This window comes from Conger conger, chromosome 8 (assembly GCF_963514075.1).
Source record: "Conger conger chromosome 8, fConCon1.1, whole genome shotgun sequence".
Taxonomy (NCBI): Eukaryota; Metazoa; Chordata; class Actinopteri; order Anguilliformes; family Congridae; genus Conger; species Conger conger.
In genome coordinates this window covers 12,215,904-12,236,298 of record NC_083767.1, presented here as the reverse complement: position 1 = coordinate 12,236,298, position 20,395 = coordinate 12,215,904, and the positions used below count along the sequence as shown (strand labels likewise).

Genomic DNA, 20,395 nt, shown 5'->3' with positions numbered 1-20,395 from the left:
CTGCTTCTATCCCAATGAAAATGTATCTGTATATATCAGAATGTATTCAGACCCCTACACTTTTTGCACACTGTATTGTGTTGTGAATGGATAAAAAATGTTTTTTTGCTGTGGCACTCCACATGGTGATTAGGTGCATCCTGTTTGCTATAATCGTATTTCCTATTCCACTTCACTTTTTGCACACTATTGTGTTGTCAATTTTAAATGCCAGACCACATCTTACACTAGTATTGAATGGGGCCAGGGCAAACTGCCAATATTTTTTTAAAAAAGCTATATGTGTATTTTCGCAGACAGATTAAGACTAGTCCTAGCCAATTTTGAATGGAGGTTCTCCACAAAATTTAGTCCATGACTAAGCTTAATCAAAAAAAAAAAGCTTTGTTTTTCATTTATTTATTTCTTTCTAAAACTCCTGTGTAAGTATTGAGAAACAATGGTACCGACTGCCTCCTGCAGATGTTGGATTTAACGGATGAACTTTTTTTTCGCGGCTCTGCTAGGCAGCACCACCCTGCTGTTTGCGTGGTACGGGTCATCTTCCCCCGCTTATTTGTTTCTCTTTAGCTTTTCCAAACTGAGTTGTTGAAATTACGGGAAGCAGATGTTTTTTTTGGTTTGTTTTTTCAGATAAGCAGTACATATGTTTGGTTCTCTGCTGGCTGGCATTTCAGTGTCCTGTATTGACTGCAGATAATCATTAATCTCAGACGGCTCATTTGCACACGGGCAGCTTCCAGACCAGTGTCAGTGTACCAAGGACTCGCAATGAAGGCGGTTGTGTTTTATTGCCTCTCGAGTGCATTGCTCATCGGATGTGGAAATGCGGTAAATATTTCCCTTGCACTCGACCGATCTAGGATGGTGTTTTGTGTGTTGTTCATTAAAAAATAAAATAAAAAAAAACCTTTTGGCTTTGTCCAATACAAATTAAGATTTAAATGAAATGAGTGTGTGTGTATAGGCACTGCTATAAGTGGGATTTAGTCAGTTTAGATTTTTCAGTTTATCTAAGCAGGCATTTGGGCTCATTTGTCAGTTCATGTTAATGAACAAATCATTCTCATGCCGTTGCAGTATTTCCTCCTGTCCTGTGATTGTGTCATTAAATCTCACCAATGTCATGAACAAAAAAATATACTTTATTAGATATTTATTTTTATTTTTATTTTTAGAATGATTAAGTCTTCTGCTGCTGTAGCCTACTTATAGTTTTGACACGTTGTGTGTTCAGCGATGCTCTTGTGCATATCATTGTTGTAATGTGTGGTTATTTGCGTTACTGTCACCTTCCTGGCAGCTTTGACTAGTCTGTCCATTCTCTTCAGACCTATTAATGTTTCTTCCCACAGAGATGCTACTCACTGGATGTTTTTTGTTTTTCGTACTATTCTCTGCAAACTCTGGAGACTACTGTGCGTGAAACAACAATCATTCCACAATCAGTCATTTTGATGACGTTTTCCCCCATTCTGATGGTTGATTAACTGAAGCTCCTGACCCGTATCTGCATGATTGTATGCATTGCACTGTTGCCACATGATTGGCTGACTACATAATCGCATGAATAAGTAGGTATTCCTAATAAAATGCTCAGTGAGTGTATATTGGCATACTTTTCAAATACATTGCCAAATATATGGCAATATATGTTGATCCTCCTCAAATATATTTATTTGATTTATAATATATTAATTTACACATATTGCAAAATACATTTCACCTGTTTTTTTCCATGTGGAATAGTTTACAGATGCGTGATTACCGTGAAGGATATATGCTCGAACTGTAATATAACAAGCATGATTCAAAACCCCCAGCAGAATGTTTACTGTGGATATCAAGGCTCATCAGTAACTGCTGTGTTTACTCAATGGTGGAGATTAAGTTTAGCGAAAAGCAGGGTTTGTGGCACGTGGAACTGTTCCACCAGTCTGCCCTTGTTTCTCATTCTTTCAGACAAGTGGACTGCTCAGCAAAAACACTGGGGATTTTCAAGAGCAGGCTTGATATGGTGCTAGATACCATTTATCTTTTAGGCAAACTAGGCAGGAGGTACCCTTTGGAGGAAGGAAATGGCCTGTTCTCTCCATTTTGTTATATTGTGTGAGCACAACATTAGCTCAGTAGGTAAGAGCAATCGGAGGGTTGCCAGTTCGATTCCTGCCCTGGGTGTGTCAAAGAGTCCCTGAGCAACGGAGGGTTGCCTGTTCGATTCCCGCCCTGGGTGTGTCAAAGAGTCCCTGAGCAACGGAGGGTTGCCTGTTCGATTCCCGCCCTGGGTGTGTCAAAGAGTCCCTGAGCAAGACACCTAACCCCCAATAAGCTCCCCAATGAGCTCCGAGTCCACCGGTGCCTTGCATGGCAGCCAATCGCCGTTGATGTATGAGTGTGTGTGTGTGTGTGTGTGTGTGTGTGTGAATGAGAAGCATCAATTGTACAGCGCATTGGATAAAGGCTCTATATAAATGTCAACCATTTAGCATTTACCAGCTCAATCGTACCTTGTGCAGGAGAGCCCACCGGATAAAAATATCCTTCAGAGTGGTCAAGTAAATACAGCCCCAGGAGATCCGTTCCTGAGCTCAAAGCAATGTCAGTTCACCCACCTGTCCTGCCAGAAGATGTCCTGTTCCACCGGGAGGTATTGTCATCAGGGGACGACTTGCACATGCAAGAGAGATGACATGTGTGTCAAGGCAGCGTCAGTTTGCGACAACCAACAGAAGCGCTACAAATCCATGTGTGAGTTGAAGGCCAAGGAATGCCGCCGAAATATAGTCATATTTTCTCACTTCGGCGACAACTGCAAAGGTAAGAGTGCACTCCACCCACCCACGCTCACCTTTGCTTTGACTTGCTTTGGACATGCCATCTTTAGCAGCCACCCACTGAGAAATGCCACTCTGCCACCATATATTTGCTGTAGGTGACTCGTTCACGACAAACGTGAGAAAAGCCAGTCTTGGTGTGGTGGAGGTGAAGATTCCTGAGAGAGGGACTTTCCTCATCTGTGGGGAGGGGTGGAACATACAGGCAGCCAACGTTGTGTGCAGACACACAAAAAAACCCAAGTAGGTCTTTACTGTCCAGTTTCATGATGCTCCTACATCTGTGTTCTGCTTCCACCATATTGACTTATCTAAACCTATGTCACATGGTAAAATACATTCACAATCTTATTTTACTGTGTCTTTCAAGATATGTTTGTGACATGGCGATTTATGATCTAGTAAATATAGTATATATATCAAATATATATTAAGGTATGATATCACACCTTAATGTCGGTATTGTATTTCATATTCATATTCACAAGGGCTGCAACTCCATGTAGAAGCGGGCACTATTAAACAACAAATTCTTCTAGGTGGGTGTGGGCACCTATAGAAGATAAAATCAGTATGCAGTATCTTTGGAATTGCTAGAAATAACATAACATTTTTGCATCACAGGGGTGCGAAGAAGGCCACGACTCGCCAGTACAATCAGCTGAAAAAAGAAGTCAGAAGTTTGCCAGAAAATTGTGTTAGCATGCTATGCAAAGGGCTAGAGGGTTCCTTGGCTGAGTGCAAGCCAGGTCCTGAAAGAAAACTGGAGGAAAACTCCATGGTTGCAACTGCCACATGTTACCAAGACACCAGAGGTGTTTTTTTTAAATAGTTTTTTAAAATGTATTCTAATGTAGTGTTCTAGAACATTGCTTTCAATGACATATCAGTTGTGCTTGTTACATTATAATTCCAATGTTCAGTTAAGATATTTGTGATCTTGCACCTAAAAGGATTAAATGTAATTTAATTTGTGCTGGTAACAACTGAAGCTATGCATAGAGATCTAGACCAACAATGACATGTGGAGAGTCTTTCACGCACAATCCATTTCTCTACAGCCTGCTCCAGTTCAGAGTTCCGCTGTGTGAATGAGAAGTGCATTGACCTCAACAGCACGTGCAACGGCCTCAATGACTGTGGTGACAACAGCGATGAGATGTGCTGTAGAGGTAAGCAGCTGGGATCTAGAGCTTTAGAGGGAAGGGGGTGGGATGTGGAGCTTTAGAGGTAAGGGGGTGAGATGTGGAGCTTTAGAGGTAGCCAGCTCTGCTCTTTGGAAAGCCTGTTCCTGGTGAAATGTTGGTGAAATGGCATCTAGGCTTTCTGGTGAATGCGTGGCTAGATTGTTGAAGTTGAAAGTTATCTGCACGACAGTAGCCTACACGATGCAGGCTACTGTATATCCAGGGAAAAACCTGAGCTATATTTGGTTTAACCGAGTCCATTTATCGCAAAATATATCTCAGCATAGATTTCCACCCCTTTGCGAGGGTGGAGGCTATATTCAGCATGTTTCCAATTTCTTTCGATCAGGGGTAGCCAAATGCTGGTACCAGGGAACTGCTGGGTATGCTGCTTTTTGTTTTCTCCAAAGCAAGCCATTTAAGACACATACAAACTGTTAAAGTAGACTAACTGTGTAATCAGGAGCAAAGGGAAAATTACACAAAAGAAGAATGAATGGATGTACACCATATATGTAAGCTATTCACTCAATCTGACTACAACTGCTGTGTTGTGAAAGCATTAAAGTGCTTGTATCAGTGTTGTTTTGTAAAAAGACATGAAAATATTTCTGATGTATAACCCTGACGACCTGTGATATGTTTATTAATAGATTGCAGAAGTGGATTCCACTGTAATTCTGATGTCTGCATACCCCAGGATGCTAAGATGGATGGAACTGCTGACTGTTTAGGAGGAGAGGATGAAGTATTTGGTAAATGAGTACTTACCCCTTTTTTCTCATCTATTTAGTGATAAAGTAATTATGTCACTATCTTCTGTTTGTCCTGTTCATCGTGGTTGTAAGATCCTGCCTTTTGACGGTTTCCATGGTTCCCACAGTTTCCACGGTTCCCGCAGTTACCACGGTTCCCGCGGTTTCCACGGTTCCCGCGGTTTCCACGGTTCCCGCGGTTACCACGGTTCCCACGGTTACCACAGTTCCCACAGTTCCACCTCCACAGGATCCGTTCCTGAGCTCACAGGAATGTCTGAAGGAGCGGTTCACCCACCTGTCCTGCCTGAAGGCCTTCTGTCCCCCCTGGATGAGATGCATTGGGGAGAAGTGCGTGTGTAAGCTGCCTTACATGTGCACCAAGGAAGTGTCAGTGTGCAGCAACACCCAAAGGACCTTCTTCTCCTTCTGTCAGGTGAAGGCCCTGGAATGCCTCCGACAGATATCCGCATTTTCGCACCTCGGTGACTGCAAAGGTAAAGACTCCACCCTCCCACGCTCACCTGCTTTGACTTGCTTTGGACATGCCATCTTTAGCAGCCACCCACTGAGAAATGCCACTCTGCCACCATATATTTGCTGTAGGTGACTCGTTCAAGACAAATGTGAGAAAGGACAGTGTTGGTGTGGTGGAGGTGAAGATTCCTGAGAGAGGGACTTTCCTCATCTGTGGGGAGGGTTGGAACATACTGGCAGCCAACGTTGTGTGCAGACACACAGAAAAACCTAGGTTGGTCTTTACTGTCCAGTCTCATGCTGCTCCTTGCACATCTGTGTTCTGCTTCCACCATTTTGACTTGCCTAAGTCTATGCCTCATGGTAAAAGAGTTTGTGATATGGTGAATGATTTTAACACAAGGATAATTGGAAAAGTAGGAATAATGCAGACAAAAATGTATCTACAGCGTTGCTAAGGTATAGTAGTAACAACAGCAGTGTGTGTGTATTTTGGATATGTAATCTAATATTTAAGGGCTGCAACTCAATGTAGACACTGTTGCTGTGTTTATTGAGATTCCTAGATATTAAACAAACATTCTGCCCAAACAGTGTGAGCACCATTCATTTTGTATTCAGTTTAAGCTGCAGAATACGTATCTACTGTATACAAGACAAAGCAGTGTGCAGTATCTTTGGAATTGTTGGAAATAAGATATCATGTTTCCCTCACAGGGGTGCAAAGGAGGCCACAACTCTCCAGATTACAAATCTCAAGAGGGAGTGGCCAAGCCATTGCGTTAGCATGCAGTGCACAGGGCTGGAGAATTCCCTGGCTGAATGCAGTTCCGGTTCCGAAAAACAACTTGAGGAAGGCTCCACGGTTGGAACTGCCATATGTTACGAAGACACCACAGGTGTTTTTTTAATTCATTTTTTTGCTTTCGCTACACTTTGTTTAAATGTGATTTTATTGGTGCTGGTAACCACTGACGCTACGCACTCAGATAGAGACCAAGGAATGTGGAGACTCTTTAACACAGAATCAATTTCTCTCCAGCCTGCTCCAGTTCAGAGTTCCGCTGTGTGAATGAGAAGTGCATTGACCTCAACAGCACGTGCAACGGCCTCAATGACTGTGGTGACAACAGCGATGAGATGTGCTGTAGAGGTAAGTGGATTTTGGCCAGCCCTGCTCTTCAGCGAGCCTGCTCTCAGTGAACTTTGTTGTGAAAAAGTCATCAAAACGGCATCTCTTAACCCAGTCTGTTTATGTCCAAACATCTCTCAGCCTAGATTTCCACCCCTCTAGAAGTCTGACTTTTACTCACTGGATTAGGAAACAATCGCAAGGATGGAGGTTATATTATTTGTATACACCTGGGGTAGACAGACGCTCCAAAACAAGCTATTTTAGACACACAAAAACTATGAAAGTAGACTGAACGTTGAATGTGAGCTGCAGTAATTTACATAAATATTTTGGATTCAAATAATTTTCTGTGTTTGAGTGATCTTTCCTAGTGCAATTGAGCTGACAAAGAGTTCCAGAAGGCAGGGTTTGCACCTTTTGAACAATTACATATGTATTTAACCCAGGTCTGAATTCTGGGACAAAGGGGAAAATTAGCTGCTTGTTTGGCTCTCCTTCAGTACACTTTGTAAATGAAGGAATTAATATATGGATGCTGTAAGTGTACTGTAAGCTTTTCATTCATCCCGACCCAACCACTGTTTTATGAACACATTAGAATCAACATTAAAGTTCTCAATGTGTACCAGCGCTGTTCTGTAAAAATACCAATGAAAAAACTTGGTACATATATAACCCTGCCTACCTCTTTTATTTGTTTATTAATAGCTTGCAGAAGTGGATTCCACTGCAATTCTGATATCTGCATACCCCAGGATGCTAAGATGGACGGAATTGTTGACTGTTTAGGAGGAGAAGATGAAATAGTTGGTAAATGGGTACTCGATGTCCATTTTAGCCCTCTATTTTCTCTTTTATTATGTGACAAAGTAATCATTTCAGTATGCATCTGATCTATTAACTGTTTGTCCTGTTAATGGCAAAACATAAGATGGTTCCAATAGGAATGATTTAAAAACTGTAGTACCCTCACCTGGCAGTAGAGGCAATATTTGGTCATAATCTTCCTTTTGTTCCTCTTTAGATGCCAACCAGGGAGGACAAGTCCTTTCACCTATTAAGCAACGTAATGATTTTGCACACACACACACACACACACACACACACACACACACCCACACACACACACACACACACACACACACACACAATAATTATTGCTTACATTTTATTTGACAGTTTTACAGAGTATGGTTTATTTATTTATTTTCTTTGTCACATTTCAGAGGTTAAAATTGCCCGGGATAAATTGGAGACATTAGTTTGTGGGGTAGCCAATGATGCGCTGCCTCAGCCTCAGCCTCATCAAACCAGAGGAAGCAGAAGGAAGCGTGTTATTGGGGGAGAAGAAGCTGGCAAGGTGGCTACATCATCTTCTTAATTTCCCTCAACATTTCATCTCAAATTTCATTCACAATTAAATGCAGCTTTAAAATGTCAGATCTTTTATTTTGAACCACTGTTTGGCAAGTTAATTTCTTGTCATTTTTGACCTCACCAAACTGTACTTGTCTGTATTCAAATCAACAGAAAATAAGAAACATTTTTAAAGTAATTATTTTAAACTTAATGATAGAACCTTAATGAACTAGATCCATAGTAATACAGAACTAATTGCCTTATTCATTATCTTTGTTCTTGCTAGAACAGATCTCTGGTTAACTTGTTATAGAGAGGGGTATCAAACACCAGTTCTGGAGAACCACAGTGTCTGCAGGTCTTTTAGCACAAGTGATTTACATCATTCATTGGCTAAAGCAGGGGTGTCCAGTCATGTGCCATGGAGGGTCGAGCATATGTAGGTTTCCATTCCAACCAATCACTACACCGGCTGATTTCACTAATTAACACACCTTCAATCAGAGAGGACGGAACCTATACCTGAAATCGGCTTGTGTAATGATTGGTCACCCCTGGGCGAAAGAGTCCACACACCCTGTTCTCAAGGCCAAGGGTCTCATTGGCTGCTGAAAGGAAACCAGAAATACCTGCAGCACTGACTGGAGTTTGACACCCCTGTTGTAGAGATATCCCAGCTTTGCTGTACTGCATCCCTGTGGATTTCTCTAGAACAATGGGCAACTCCAGTCCTGGAGGGCCGGTGTGTATACAGGATTTTGCTGCCACCAATTACCTTGGCTCAATCAGCTAATTAACCCATATGCACCATGACCGATTCACCTGTAAATTAGACCATGCAACTAGACTAGAACATTTCTCAGCTGCTTTTTATGTCATGGAAAATGGCAAATCATTTAATAATTGGGCTAATTAAAAGGAGTTGGTCTGAAATCCAGAAGCAGAAGCCCCCTTGCCCATCCCACAAGGAGTGAGCCTTTCCTTGTCCTTTTCAGACCCAGTTCCCCTGGCAGGTTGCTATTCAGGAGGATGAAAAAATAGACTGCGGAGGAACCTACATCAGTGACTGCTGGGTGCTGACTGCAGCACACTGTGTTCGGTATGTGCACTTTCAAACTCCTCTCAACAGAAAAGCCATAATTCAGGCTTTGATGCTGAGTAAACCAAGGCTGTACAACCCTGTACCTGGAAATCTACCATCCTGTCGGTCCTAATTTCACACACCTGATTCTTTAGCAGCTCAGTGAGACCTCCTAGCTGTTGAATGAGGTATGCCAACGTAGGGTTGGAGTGGAAAACCTACAACACGGTAGATTTCCAGGAACAGGTTTGGGCAGCCCTGATGTGAATCCTTCTTTGTTTCCAAGTTAGGGTTACCTGTAAAGGTTTGATTTTTCTATTTATATGACTTATTTTTATGACTTATATGCCTGAAATGTGTCTGATTGTTGTGGAGTCTTACATTTTGGTTTCCCTTTGGAGGCCCAAGCCAGAAGCATACAGAATTAAGTTTTCCCTTTGGAGCAAGCTGGGCAAACAGGATTCCACCGATTTTTCCCGCGTTGAAAAGGTCATTATTCATCCCCTGTTCAACCCCACCACCTATCAGAATGATATTGCTTTATTGCAACTGGACAAACTACCATTTACTGACAAGTGCATCCATGAAAACCCTGCTGTTGCTCCGGCCTGCGTCCCCTGGTCTGAGTACCAGTTTAAGCCTGGAGACAAATGCACCATTTCTGGATGGGGTCGACAGGATGGTATGTAATAGTTTCATCCGCTCAAATATTCAGAATATGGATAGAAAATATGTGGTCCACCATCAATAACCATAATAGAAACATGCACATGCTAGAGCTCACATGGTTGTATGTCTCAGATTTTCCTAGCTGTTGTAGCGTTGCAAAATATTTACTTATTTTCTCTTCTCCACAGATGAGCAGAAGACACTTAATCTTAGATGGGCAACCATAGAATTAATGGACAACTGTTCAGGGATTTATGCATCCAAATATTTCGATGGAATGGAGTGTGCAGGTGCAAGATTTGGATTATCTAATTTTTCAATGAATATGAATGCATCATAAAAGAGGTCCAATCAGTAGCATTAGCATCCAGTCCAGGTCAAATGGCATTTACTGGGTGTCTGTTATTTCCTAGGATCGCCGGATGGAAGCGTGGACACTTGCCAGGGTGATTCTGGAGGCCCGCTGGTGTGCAAAGATGCCAGCGGTGTGTCGTATGTGTGGGGCATCGTCAGCTGGGGAGATGGGTGTGGCATGGCTGGACATCCAGGCGTCTACACAAAAGTGGCTCATTACTATGAATGGATTAGCTCACACACTGGCAAGTCAACTATCAGCAAGTACAATGTGTAGTCTCTGAAAGGGAAGATGTGATGGAATTCCAGAGGCCTCACCACTATGAAGCTCACGTGGCCAGAATGAAGTTCATGAAGTTCCTTGAAAAGTCAAATTTGGCCCCATGCAGTACCCTTTAATCACAGTCTATCTGTGCAGCTGTGATAATTTAATATGACTAGGTATATTCCATTGATAACCTAAATATATATGTCTTTCTTCTGTAAAAAACTATCAGTGCATCTCCAGACTGAAGGGAAGTAATACAAGTTATATTATTACATACATGTGTGGGTTTTCTTGTATTATTTAGACTGTAGCGTATTTCCAATTGAACATTTCACAATTTGAATCTCATACATTATATAAATGAAAGAAAATTAACTATTTTCCAATCCTAGTCTTTGGATTACTGCCCTGTATTACACAATTTCCTCAGAAGAGCAGTAAAAAGTAGGAATCAAGCCTTGAAAGGAGAGAATACCATGAAGATGAACCAACCACCAACTTTCACCTGGTTCCTCAAGCATACACTATGCAGACGAAGGTCACTATCCGGACCCAGTTCCACTGAGGATAGTAGATGCCACCCAAAGAGATGACCAATTGGACCTTTAACTATCTGGTACAGGCAAAAGTACACATATGTTCCAAATTAACTACAGGTGATTTTTACACCTGTCACCTCTATTTTATACATTTGGCTCCACTGAAAAACTGAAATGAAAGGATTGTGAAACAATTTGTTTTGTATTTTTCATTTAACCATTGTATTCTGTTTACTTATTAGCACCTTAGCCATGGCCAAATATTCCCAGGACATTATTGTAATTTTAAAGCAATACATGAATGCAAAAATACTATTATAGCATTGGGACACTGACAATTTTGACAACTGACATATGACAATTTTTTATTTTTATTTATTTTTTTAGACATAGTGAGACGGGTGCGGTGGGGGGTTGGACCCAAAATGCACGACTCCGAAACAGTGGTATAAAAGTCCCGTCAGGGCTTTATTCAGGGAATATCCAGAGAGTGTGGTCAAAAAACAAGCAATGTTCATACACAGAAAATCCAGCCAAAAAACCAAAGTGCAGTACCGAGGGAGAAGGCAGTCTTGTAATCGGTACACCATGCAAGAAGTCCGGTAGCCAGGAAAGCTGTCAGCGGGGCAGAAGTACAGGCGGGCAGTAGGCAGGCTCTGGGTCGATGACGGTGCAAGTCAAGACTGAAGTCTGCTCCGCGGGGCAAAAGTACAGAAACAGCAGGCAAAGTCATGGTACAGGCAGGCAATGGTCAACAAAACAGAAGTCAATAATCTTTGGTCAATAAACAGGCTTGGCTCAGAATGGGCAGACAATGGCTTGCCAAAACCACTCAAACAATGCACTGACGAACAGAAAGCAACCATTTCACAAAGACAAGACATGAAACTGAGCTTTATATGCAGGTGAAGACAGGTGTAGACAATTAGCTTGAGAGCAGCAAGAGAATGGAAATCAGGTGTGGAAGATTGACAAGTTAACAAGGTAATTAGTAATCGTTAGTATTACCCAATCCTGATCTAGCATTAGTAGATTAGTAAGTAGACAAGGGAAATTGAAGCAATTAGGATGTGAGTGACAGAAAGGGAGAGAGAGAAAGCAGGAATGCAAGATTTGCAGAAAGACATGAAAAAGTGTATGCTAATCAATGACCAGTACAACGTAACATGAAACATAAATTGTGACATAACAAGTTTGCGAAATATGACAATAAACTAAATAACATGACATGGCAAGACTAACAATTAAATCGTAACAACAACTAAACATGAAACATAACATGACATGAAACATAAAAACGTGGTGAGACTAGACTAACATAATACGTGACATGACAATAACATAACCAAGACAATAACTAAACATAAAACATGACATGACAAACAGGAAACGTGACACATAGTCCTCCAATTTTAGGGGAGCGTAAGTAACTGGACAATTGGCTGCTCAGCTGTTTCTGTGGGCACAGTACCAAAACAAGTCTTTCAGGGTATTCATTGCAGAATTAACAATTGACATTGATATCCTTTATCAACCAAACAAAATAACCATTTGCTCTCTTACTTCATTTGTCAAAAGTACTACTTATATGGTAAATTCCAATCATTTTTCCAAATACATCCATTTGCAAAGCTAATCCAAAAATGAATAGCATAGGGGATGGAGATGGCATCTCTGAAATAGAAGATATGAGTTTGAGATGAGTTTACAAATAGCATTATATTGGTGAGTCAGTTGTTCAATGAAAATGGACTGTCACTTCGCACAGAATTTGGATTCCAATTCACATTTGGTAGGCTATAGTGGTCCAAAGGAGTGATCATGGATGCAATCCCTTGAAGCTTCAATTTCTAAACTAATCTCAAACTCATATCTTCTTTTTCGTATCGTATAATGACAAAGCAAAATACATTAATGAATGAATGTATTATTAAGGGTGTCGAAGACAAGCAAATTATGCCTTTACAGAGAGCAACTGTTTTTTTATATAGTGAACATTTGGATATAACACAAGACAACTTTAAGGGTTTTACATTTGCATGCGGAAGTGAAATATTATTGAACCACCGCTTGAGTGGCGTTTCGTGTACTCACCCTAAGCCAATTGCGCTAATGGGGCGTTATTTTTTAAACCTTTCGTTTTGTTCAAGTTGGCAGGGCCACAGTCAACTAGCTTCATTGTATCAGAAGCCTTACGTGGTGCGGAACTCCAATGGCAACCTCAGGAGGTGACGTTCAGGGTAAATAGTTCGATTGAGCACGATTGTTTCTTAGTCTACCGTCGTATTTCTCTTCTAATTTCGGGATTTCTCCTTGCACCTTTCCCATGTTCTTGAAAAAAAAAAAAAAAAAGATTCTGGTTGGTTCAATAGCAGCGTTGCTTGGCGATCGTTCACGGCGTTTGATCCGTCGTCTAAAATGAGCGCTTTCGAAGTACATTTGACTAACTGTTAGCTGAGTTACCTCTAGGCTATGTTATAACATTCAAATTACCAAGAAACCAAATTAAACTGTCAGGTATAGGCTGAGGAATACCAGACTGCTCCTTTGCGGGAGCAAAAGACAACATCGGACTAGAAACGGAATTGTTTTTTAGATAAACTCAAGATGTTAATCCGTGGATCATCCAAGTAGTTCAATACGTTTGTTTCAAGGACTCGTGAATGCGATGCTTTCACGTTCAAACCCGTATCGTAACGACTGTCGCATACGTTAACGTTAGCTGTCTTTACGTTGGATTCCCTCGCCCATGGAGAAGGCATACCCTCGATGGCTGCTATTAAGCCAAAGCCCATTGTGGATGGCATCTAGCTACCGTCTATTTTACTGGAATAGCCAAAAATTGATACTGGCATAGCTTTGCACAAGTGCATGTTGAATCTCGCCTACTCCAATATGAGAATGAAACGACAGTTGTTTTTAAGCATACCACCTAGAGCACGTCTGGAAGTAAGTGAAGCGGAAATGGGAAATGCAATTCAGTAGCCTCGTTGTCCTACAATTGTAACTTTGAAACCACGTAGTTGTAAGAATTAAACGGGCTTCGTTAATACCTGAAGAAGGAATCGGGTCCATTGGAACATCGTTGAGGTTAATTGTTTGTGATTTCCCGTATCGAGCCATCTGTCATTACCAGAACAGTTATACGGTTAGCCTATGTTAAGGAAAAAAACGAATGAAGTTTGCCCATGAATTGTATACAACCACAACAAATAAAAATATTTAAAAGTAGCTGAAGCCACGTGATGCCGTGTAGCTATAGCTATATCCATTTGCAACAAGTCTTTCATTTTCATTTCGCTGTTTAAGTGAATATAAATCAGTTGTATCTTAATTCTTACAGGGAGAGTTGAACAAGATAGTGAACCCTCGGATCAGACAACAGGTAAGACTTGAATCTTCTTTGACCCAAAAACGCATTGCAGAACGATTGTGAATGACGTGTAAACACAGGCCTGTGTGTCTTTCATTAGGCTATAATGTATTTGATTGTCACAGTAAAACAAAAAACCGCTTTTAATCTCTTTTCCTCAAATCAACAACCACACGCACCGTCCGGCGAGGTATACGTTATACGCGCTGTTTTCCTTGCTACTCTTCTCTAACATCAGAAATTCCCCGATAATCTTCAGTAAAAATATGAGCGTGTTGTGGTTTTTCCTGTGTAACCGCCTAATACGGTCAGGTTTACCCTGACGTGTAACGCTGAACTTGGACAGGAATTCCCCAGTTGCTTTCACTTTAAATGTTTAAATATATTAGCATATCACGTCACTTCACTCGTTTAATAATTTAGATAGCTTCAAATAATGTAGATTTTGTTTATCCTTACAAATATAAATATTTCATTTTAGCCAGGAGGAAAAATATTACAGAAGTAGATGCCATTTTTGGAGGGTAAGTGTTTTTTCATTTTCCTTTTTCCATTGTCTCATTGTCCCCTTTGGAACTTGCATACACTATATGACTTGATGTTGGCCTCCTAGGTACAGCAAGCAATTGCAATTGTATTTATACTAAAATTATAATTGGCATAGAAAAATCTCAATAGCTTCTGTCTGAGTTTGTGCAAAAGTACTGGTATAACACTGTAGAAGTGCATTTTAGTAAATCTGTGTATGCCCTTTATCAAAAACACATTTCAAATCTTTGTGACCTGACCCATTGGGTCTCGTGTGCTGTAACCACAGTCTTAGTGGTTAGTGGTTAGAAACAACACTGGAGGAGGAAAATGGGATGTCTGCCTCGTTTTCTCAGACGCGACGACCTGGACCCCGCAGCGGAGTACACCATGAATCACAAGAGACGCGGCTTGGCTCTGATCTTCAACCAGGAGCGGTTCTTTTGGCAACTATGCATGCCTGAGCGTCATGGCACCAATGCTGATAGGTGGAATCTCATGAAGAGGTATAGCTCCATCCATCTGCCAATAAATCTCATTTTGATGTACACTGAGCAAAAGTCACAGGCCTTGAGGACACATCAGTGCAGTGCGCAAATTGATTACTGATTGCTTTTTAACGTGTGTAACTGCCATGTTGCTTGATGGCCTGCAGTGCTGATTGGGGATTGGACAATGGCCCTGTTTCTCATTGCTGTTATTTGCTGTTAACTGTTGCTCTTGTGTAGCACTTTCATTTATTTATTTTACTATTTGTGCGGTTCTAGCTGCCACCTGTGGTATTGCTTCTTGCACTGATATCTGATTATTCTGCAGGGGTTCAAGTTTGATGTGATCACTAGCGCTTGGAACCATACTTCCCTCTAGGCTTTTCCGCACACTTGTCCCTGGTTATGATTTGCACTTTAGTGTACATCGCTAAATGTCTATAATGAAATGAAATGGAATGCCAGTTAAACATGGCTTAATTAAGGGACTAACAGTGTGAATTAAGGTGCAACAACAAAAAAAAGTTCAAAGAATGTAAATTTGTGTTTTTCATGCATCAGGTTGGAGGACCTGAAATTTGACGTCAAGGTGCACGATAATCTCAAAGTGGCTGATGTTGTTAATGTAATCACCGAAGGTAAACAGATTTGTTTTACATCATTTTTCTTGGGTCTGTTCTGTTTGTGTAAATGTGTATATTATTATATAATGGTGTGTGTGCGCATGTGTAACGAGTTAGACATTTTGCGGGATTTGAACCCCAGCCTCTCACTCATCCAAAGATTTGGTAGATGAACATGTTACCAGTCAGCTAAAGGCAAACTTGTCCCTAGCCTAGGGCAATGACTTTCTTTAGAATTGAGGGTTACGTCATCAGGGAGCGTTGTCGCGGTAACCTGCTCGGGCCCTCACTGCCCTTGCATGCATGTGTGGTGTACAGCTTCGCAAAAATGAGCACTCTTTATGAGTTGCTCTCTCTATTCCTGATATGACACTGTGCTTTTCAGCTGCGAACAGCGATCACACTGACGCGGACTGCTTCGTCTGTGTGTTCCTGAGCCACGGGCTGTGCGATGAGATCTACGCCTACGATGGAAAGTTCAACATCCAGGAAATCACTGCTCTGTTCAAGGGGGACAAATGCAGGAGTCTGGTGGGCAAGCCCAAAATCTTCATTTTCCAGGTGACCGCCGCTAATGCTGTTAAACTTGTTTTGGCCCACGCTTATTTGGCTCTTGTTCAACCTGAAGCAGTCATACTTGGGCGTCTGGTTTGTAAAGCTTCTGTTTGATGACACTGGCTGGAAAAACGCACTCGACTCTATTGGTTGACTGCAGTTGTAAAGATGGCCCTGTTTGTGCGTTTTCCATGTCTTGACAGTCCTATGAGGAAACATGATCTCAGCCACTATCAGTAGGCATGGTAACAAACAGTCATGCATATAAAACATTCTGTACGAAACTGTGTGCCACACGTTCGTTGCAGTATGCAGAAACCTGTTGTAGATTTGATTAGTCTGCATTGGAGTTGTTGGAGTTATGGAAAGAGAGCTCAGTTAACCATGTGCAGTAGGGAGCTTGGTGCCTTATAGCCAACTCATAGCAGCCAGACAGGTTGCTTAGAAAAATGTTGCCATGTTATGTTTCATTTTGTTTACAGAGATCTGACCTTGAACTTACGCCACAGTGTGGTTATATTATAGTAGATCCGGCCATCGTAAACCCCTGCATTTCTTTAACAGGCCTGCCGTGGTGAAGTGCATGACGTTCCAGTCACTCCCATGGACGTGGTGGATAACGAGGTGGATAACGAGGTGAAGACTAACGAGGTTGTGGTCGACGCGGGCGTGGTCCACACCTTGCCTGCTGGAGCAGACTTCCTCATGTGCTACTCAGTGGCAGAAGGTGAGCCGTGAGGAGCTTTCTACCCTGACACAGAAAAGCCACACACAAAATTAGGGAAAATATTTGTGAAGTTAGAAGATTAGTTGGTTGGGCTACTGTAATTTCTGCTCCCTGTTCTGGAGGTTAGACATGGAATCTGAAATGGGTGATTGATGATTTACAAATGACACATAGGAAGGCGTCCCCTTTCTCAAAGACAAAGTTTGTTTATCGGGTTTTATTTGGATGGGGTTCTATAACTGCAACGAAGGTCAAGGTGAATTGTTTTCTGTTGAATTGTTTTCCTGTGTTGTCAAGAGGCTAATATTAGATTTCATATCAAAATGACGTTTCCTTGGAAGTTACTTCATTGTAAACAAACCAAATCCCCTGGTAAGTCTGCTTTAAGTATGCATTATATATGTAATGATGTCATACCAGGTAAAGCCTTTTTGTGTCAGTCAGTTCAGCAGTACAAAGAATTTACATTTTAATGGCTGAACATTGAGTATTGCACATAGTTGTGCACCAGGGATTATAACATCCGTTTAGTGTTCACAGAATCCGCCATAAACAAAATTGTTTCACTGATAAATGATGTCGGCAGTGAGACTTGCATTCTCTCTTTTCCCACTAGGGTACTACTCTCACAGGGAGACGATCAATGGCTCGTGGTACATCCAGGACCTTTGTCAGCTTTTGCAGAAGTTTGGAGAAAAGCTGGAGTTAACTGAACTGCTGACGGTGGTGAACAGGAAGGTGTCGATGCGGAAGGTAGGACGTTCCTCTGACCCAAACGCCATTGGCAAAAAGCAGGTGCCCTGCTTTTCCTCGATGCTCACCAAGAAACTGTACTTCAGGGCCAAGGAAGTCTGACATCTGTCACCCCACTGATTATTCAAGTATGAGAGAAACTAAGAAAATACGTTTTAGAAATCCTCAGGTTTTTTTGTCTTAAGGTGCACATATAATTGGGAGAAAATCTGAATTGTATGAATCTATGGTGGTGGTTTGTTTAGAAGCAATAGTGTCATTCCAGAGAACCTTCTGGAAGACTGTATTGGGGGGAAATGAGAGTGTTTGAAAGCTCTCATGCTTTCAATTTATCTGAAATTAAATTTCCTCTTGGGCTTTTATGTAGTCATTGTTTCATGAAAAAGGGAATTGCCATATTGGATATTATGCCCCTGTCAAATTCACAAGAGGAACTTGTCTTAATCTGTGCTTTTAGAAATGGATCCTTGATTTAATCTTCTGATTGGTAGCGCACATTTGGAATTTTTCCATTGCCTGTTTTCTTGGTGTGGACATTAAAGGTACGATAGGTAATTTCTACCAACAGTCAAGAGAAGAATTGCAACAACAACAACAACCTCAAACCACAACAACATTTTATAACTAGTTATGTTTTCTTCACTTGGATAATAACCAATAGCATACAGTTTCAGCGATCGCTTGTCTAGAGTGTAATTTGGGCAGCTACACTTTCCTTTTATCTCTTTACGTGTTCAACATCTGTGTTTAGCAACCTTTCTCAAACCGTAAGTTACAGCTTATCTAGTTCAAAAACAATACCAGTTCGCTATCAGTAACAAGAAAATTAGCTATTGCCAGGCAGCTTCCCAAATTTACAAATATTCACCTGAAGTACAACGCCTGTGCAGTCGCTACTATGTTCGTATTAAATATATTTATATTTGTAAATTATTTTGGGATATTTGTAAATTCATCAGTCTAACTACAGCTAATTTGTTTGTTGCTACCGATAACAAACTGTTATTGTTTTATAACTAGATTTGTAGTTTTCACTTGGATAATAAGTAGCAGTATACAGTTTCAGTGATCGCTTGTCTGGAGTGCCGTTTGGGCAGCTACACGAACAATCAGAACAAGCTCCCATGCCATTGGCTGTAGCATTTAGAACCTATTTTCAACCAATTAACTCTTTAATTGTTGTACAGCTGTACAATGTTTTGATACAGTGACGGCCTGACAAATGTACACTTTGAAACCTGAATTTAAGGACTATAAACACAGCCAGATGTTGAGTCAACATGTCAGTGAGCCTTTTTCAATGATAGGAAGGGATTTACAATGGTCTTAAAACATTGTTACAACACAAATCTTACCTATTGTACCTTTAACTAAGCGATGGAGAGTTTGATTTGTAGTACTGCAAACTATTTGATTTAATTAGAATGCTGGAATCCTCGTGCATCACCTGTCACCTAAACCAAAATAGCATTTTAACCAAATTTTTACTTGAAGTCTAAATAGATTTTACATGTAAAAAAATGAAATACTCATTACATTTGTCAATTTTAATGCTTATCTGGTGTCCTGTAACAAGCAAGTCTGAAATGAAGGCCAAACTATATAGTGCTGAGGATAGCATAATTTAATTATGCAAATTGGCTCAAAGTATGAAATCAAAAATATAACCCGTGTATCTACCTATATTGTAGCTATCTCTCTACCAGCGTCCGATAATCATCTAAACTAAGCAATTAAGCAGATCACTTGCTATAAACAGCATGATGCTAATCTTTCTGTTTTTGTTTTGTCACCTCTCACTCTTTCACATTCCATGTAACATTCCACATTACAGGTGGCATGACTAAAGTTGTGTTGTGTACAATAGTTTTGTGAAAGCCTGTTTAAAACCTTTTACTTCACATATCGCTCATAGTAGGTGAGGGCCAAGACAGTGACAGTCAGTTTTGTCAGTATATGGATTGCAATTGGCACACAGAAGAGGTCTCGGAGCGTGTGGAAGTTGTTTCACTTAGTGACCGACTTTACCACATTCTATTAAAGATGATAAACTGACAGTGACTGTAGCAGAAATTAAATACTTGGTGATTTATTGACTGTCATAACTGGCTATTGAATGGTGGGTTTCATTGAAAATAAAACATGATTCAGGTTTTTTTAAAAATTTTTTAAAGGACTACAAATTAGCTGATTAATATGCATGTCTTTGTACTATATTTTTGTACTGTTGGGGGATGGGATTTCTATTGATACGATTTTGTATTTTTTTTTCTTTTTTTTTTTTCTCCCTTATAAGCGAGAACACTTGGTTGGTTTCAGATTTTTTATGTCATAAGACTCACTATGTAATGCTGTCTGTTTAATAATCTGTAAGATGTGCAATAAAAAGAAAATGATGTCATTTGCTTCACTTTCATATTTGATGTACAGGTACGGGTAATGTCCAGCGTGATTCCTATTTCCTGTTGACATGACCTTTACCCTCATACATATGACGTATTCATTCCGCACTGTACTGACAGTTCCTCAACTCTTTACAGGAACTGTATGGAAAACTGCTCATTTTCTGCAGTTTTAAACACATCTGCAGTCACACTCATCCCCTTGCACACATGCCTCTTCATGCTTGGCTGATCCTGCAGCATTATCCAATACTTAATTTACTTTTGCTCCCAACATACAGCTGAACA

At 40.8% G+C, this 20,395-nt stretch overlaps 2 protein-coding genes and 1 long non-coding RNA gene across 3 annotated transcripts; 2 read left to right on the top strand and 1 right to left on the bottom strand.

Annotated features, from left to right (window-relative positions):
* The first annotated feature begins 624 nt into the window (after window positions 1-624).
* cfi (complement factor I) lies at window positions 625-10,391 on the top strand. Its single transcript, XM_061251913.1, has 17 exons — window positions 625-831; window positions 2,517-2,817; window positions 2,933-3,077; window positions 3,459-3,649; window positions 3,896-4,006; window positions 4,675-4,776; window positions 4,905-5,273; window positions 5,383-5,527; window positions 5,971-6,152; window positions 6,296-6,406; window positions 7,097-7,198; window positions 7,413-7,454; window positions 7,615-7,748; window positions 8,743-8,846; window positions 9,230-9,510; window positions 9,686-9,787; window positions 9,911-10,391. The coding sequence occupies exons 1-17, from the start codon at window positions 772-774 to the stop codon at window positions 10,126-10,128; spliced, it is 2,700 nt and encodes an 899-aa protein (XP_061107897.1). The 5' UTR covers window positions 625-771; the 3' UTR covers window positions 10,129-10,391.
* Window positions 10,392-11,102: 711 nt separating this feature from the next.
* Window positions 11,103-14,318, bottom strand: LOC133135793 (uncharacterized). The gene is made up of 2 exons (XR_009709438.1): window positions 12,753-14,318; window positions 11,103-11,348 (listed from the first exon to the last, which is right to left on the bottom strand). It is a non-coding gene; the product is annotated as an uncharacterized LOC133135793 (long non-coding RNA).
* Window positions 12,821-20,106, top strand: LOC133135792 (caspase-6-like). The gene is made up of 8 exons (XM_061253072.1): window positions 12,821-12,898; window positions 14,002-14,043; window positions 14,513-14,555; window positions 14,916-15,065; window positions 15,609-15,685; window positions 16,056-16,231; window positions 16,790-16,952; window positions 17,569-20,106. The coding sequence occupies exons 1-8, from the start codon at window positions 12,871-12,873 to the stop codon at window positions 17,805-17,807; spliced, it is 918 nt and encodes a 305-aa protein (XP_061109056.1). The 5' UTR covers window positions 12,821-12,870; the 3' UTR covers window positions 17,808-20,106.
* Window positions 20,107-20,395: the final 289 nt, after the last annotated feature.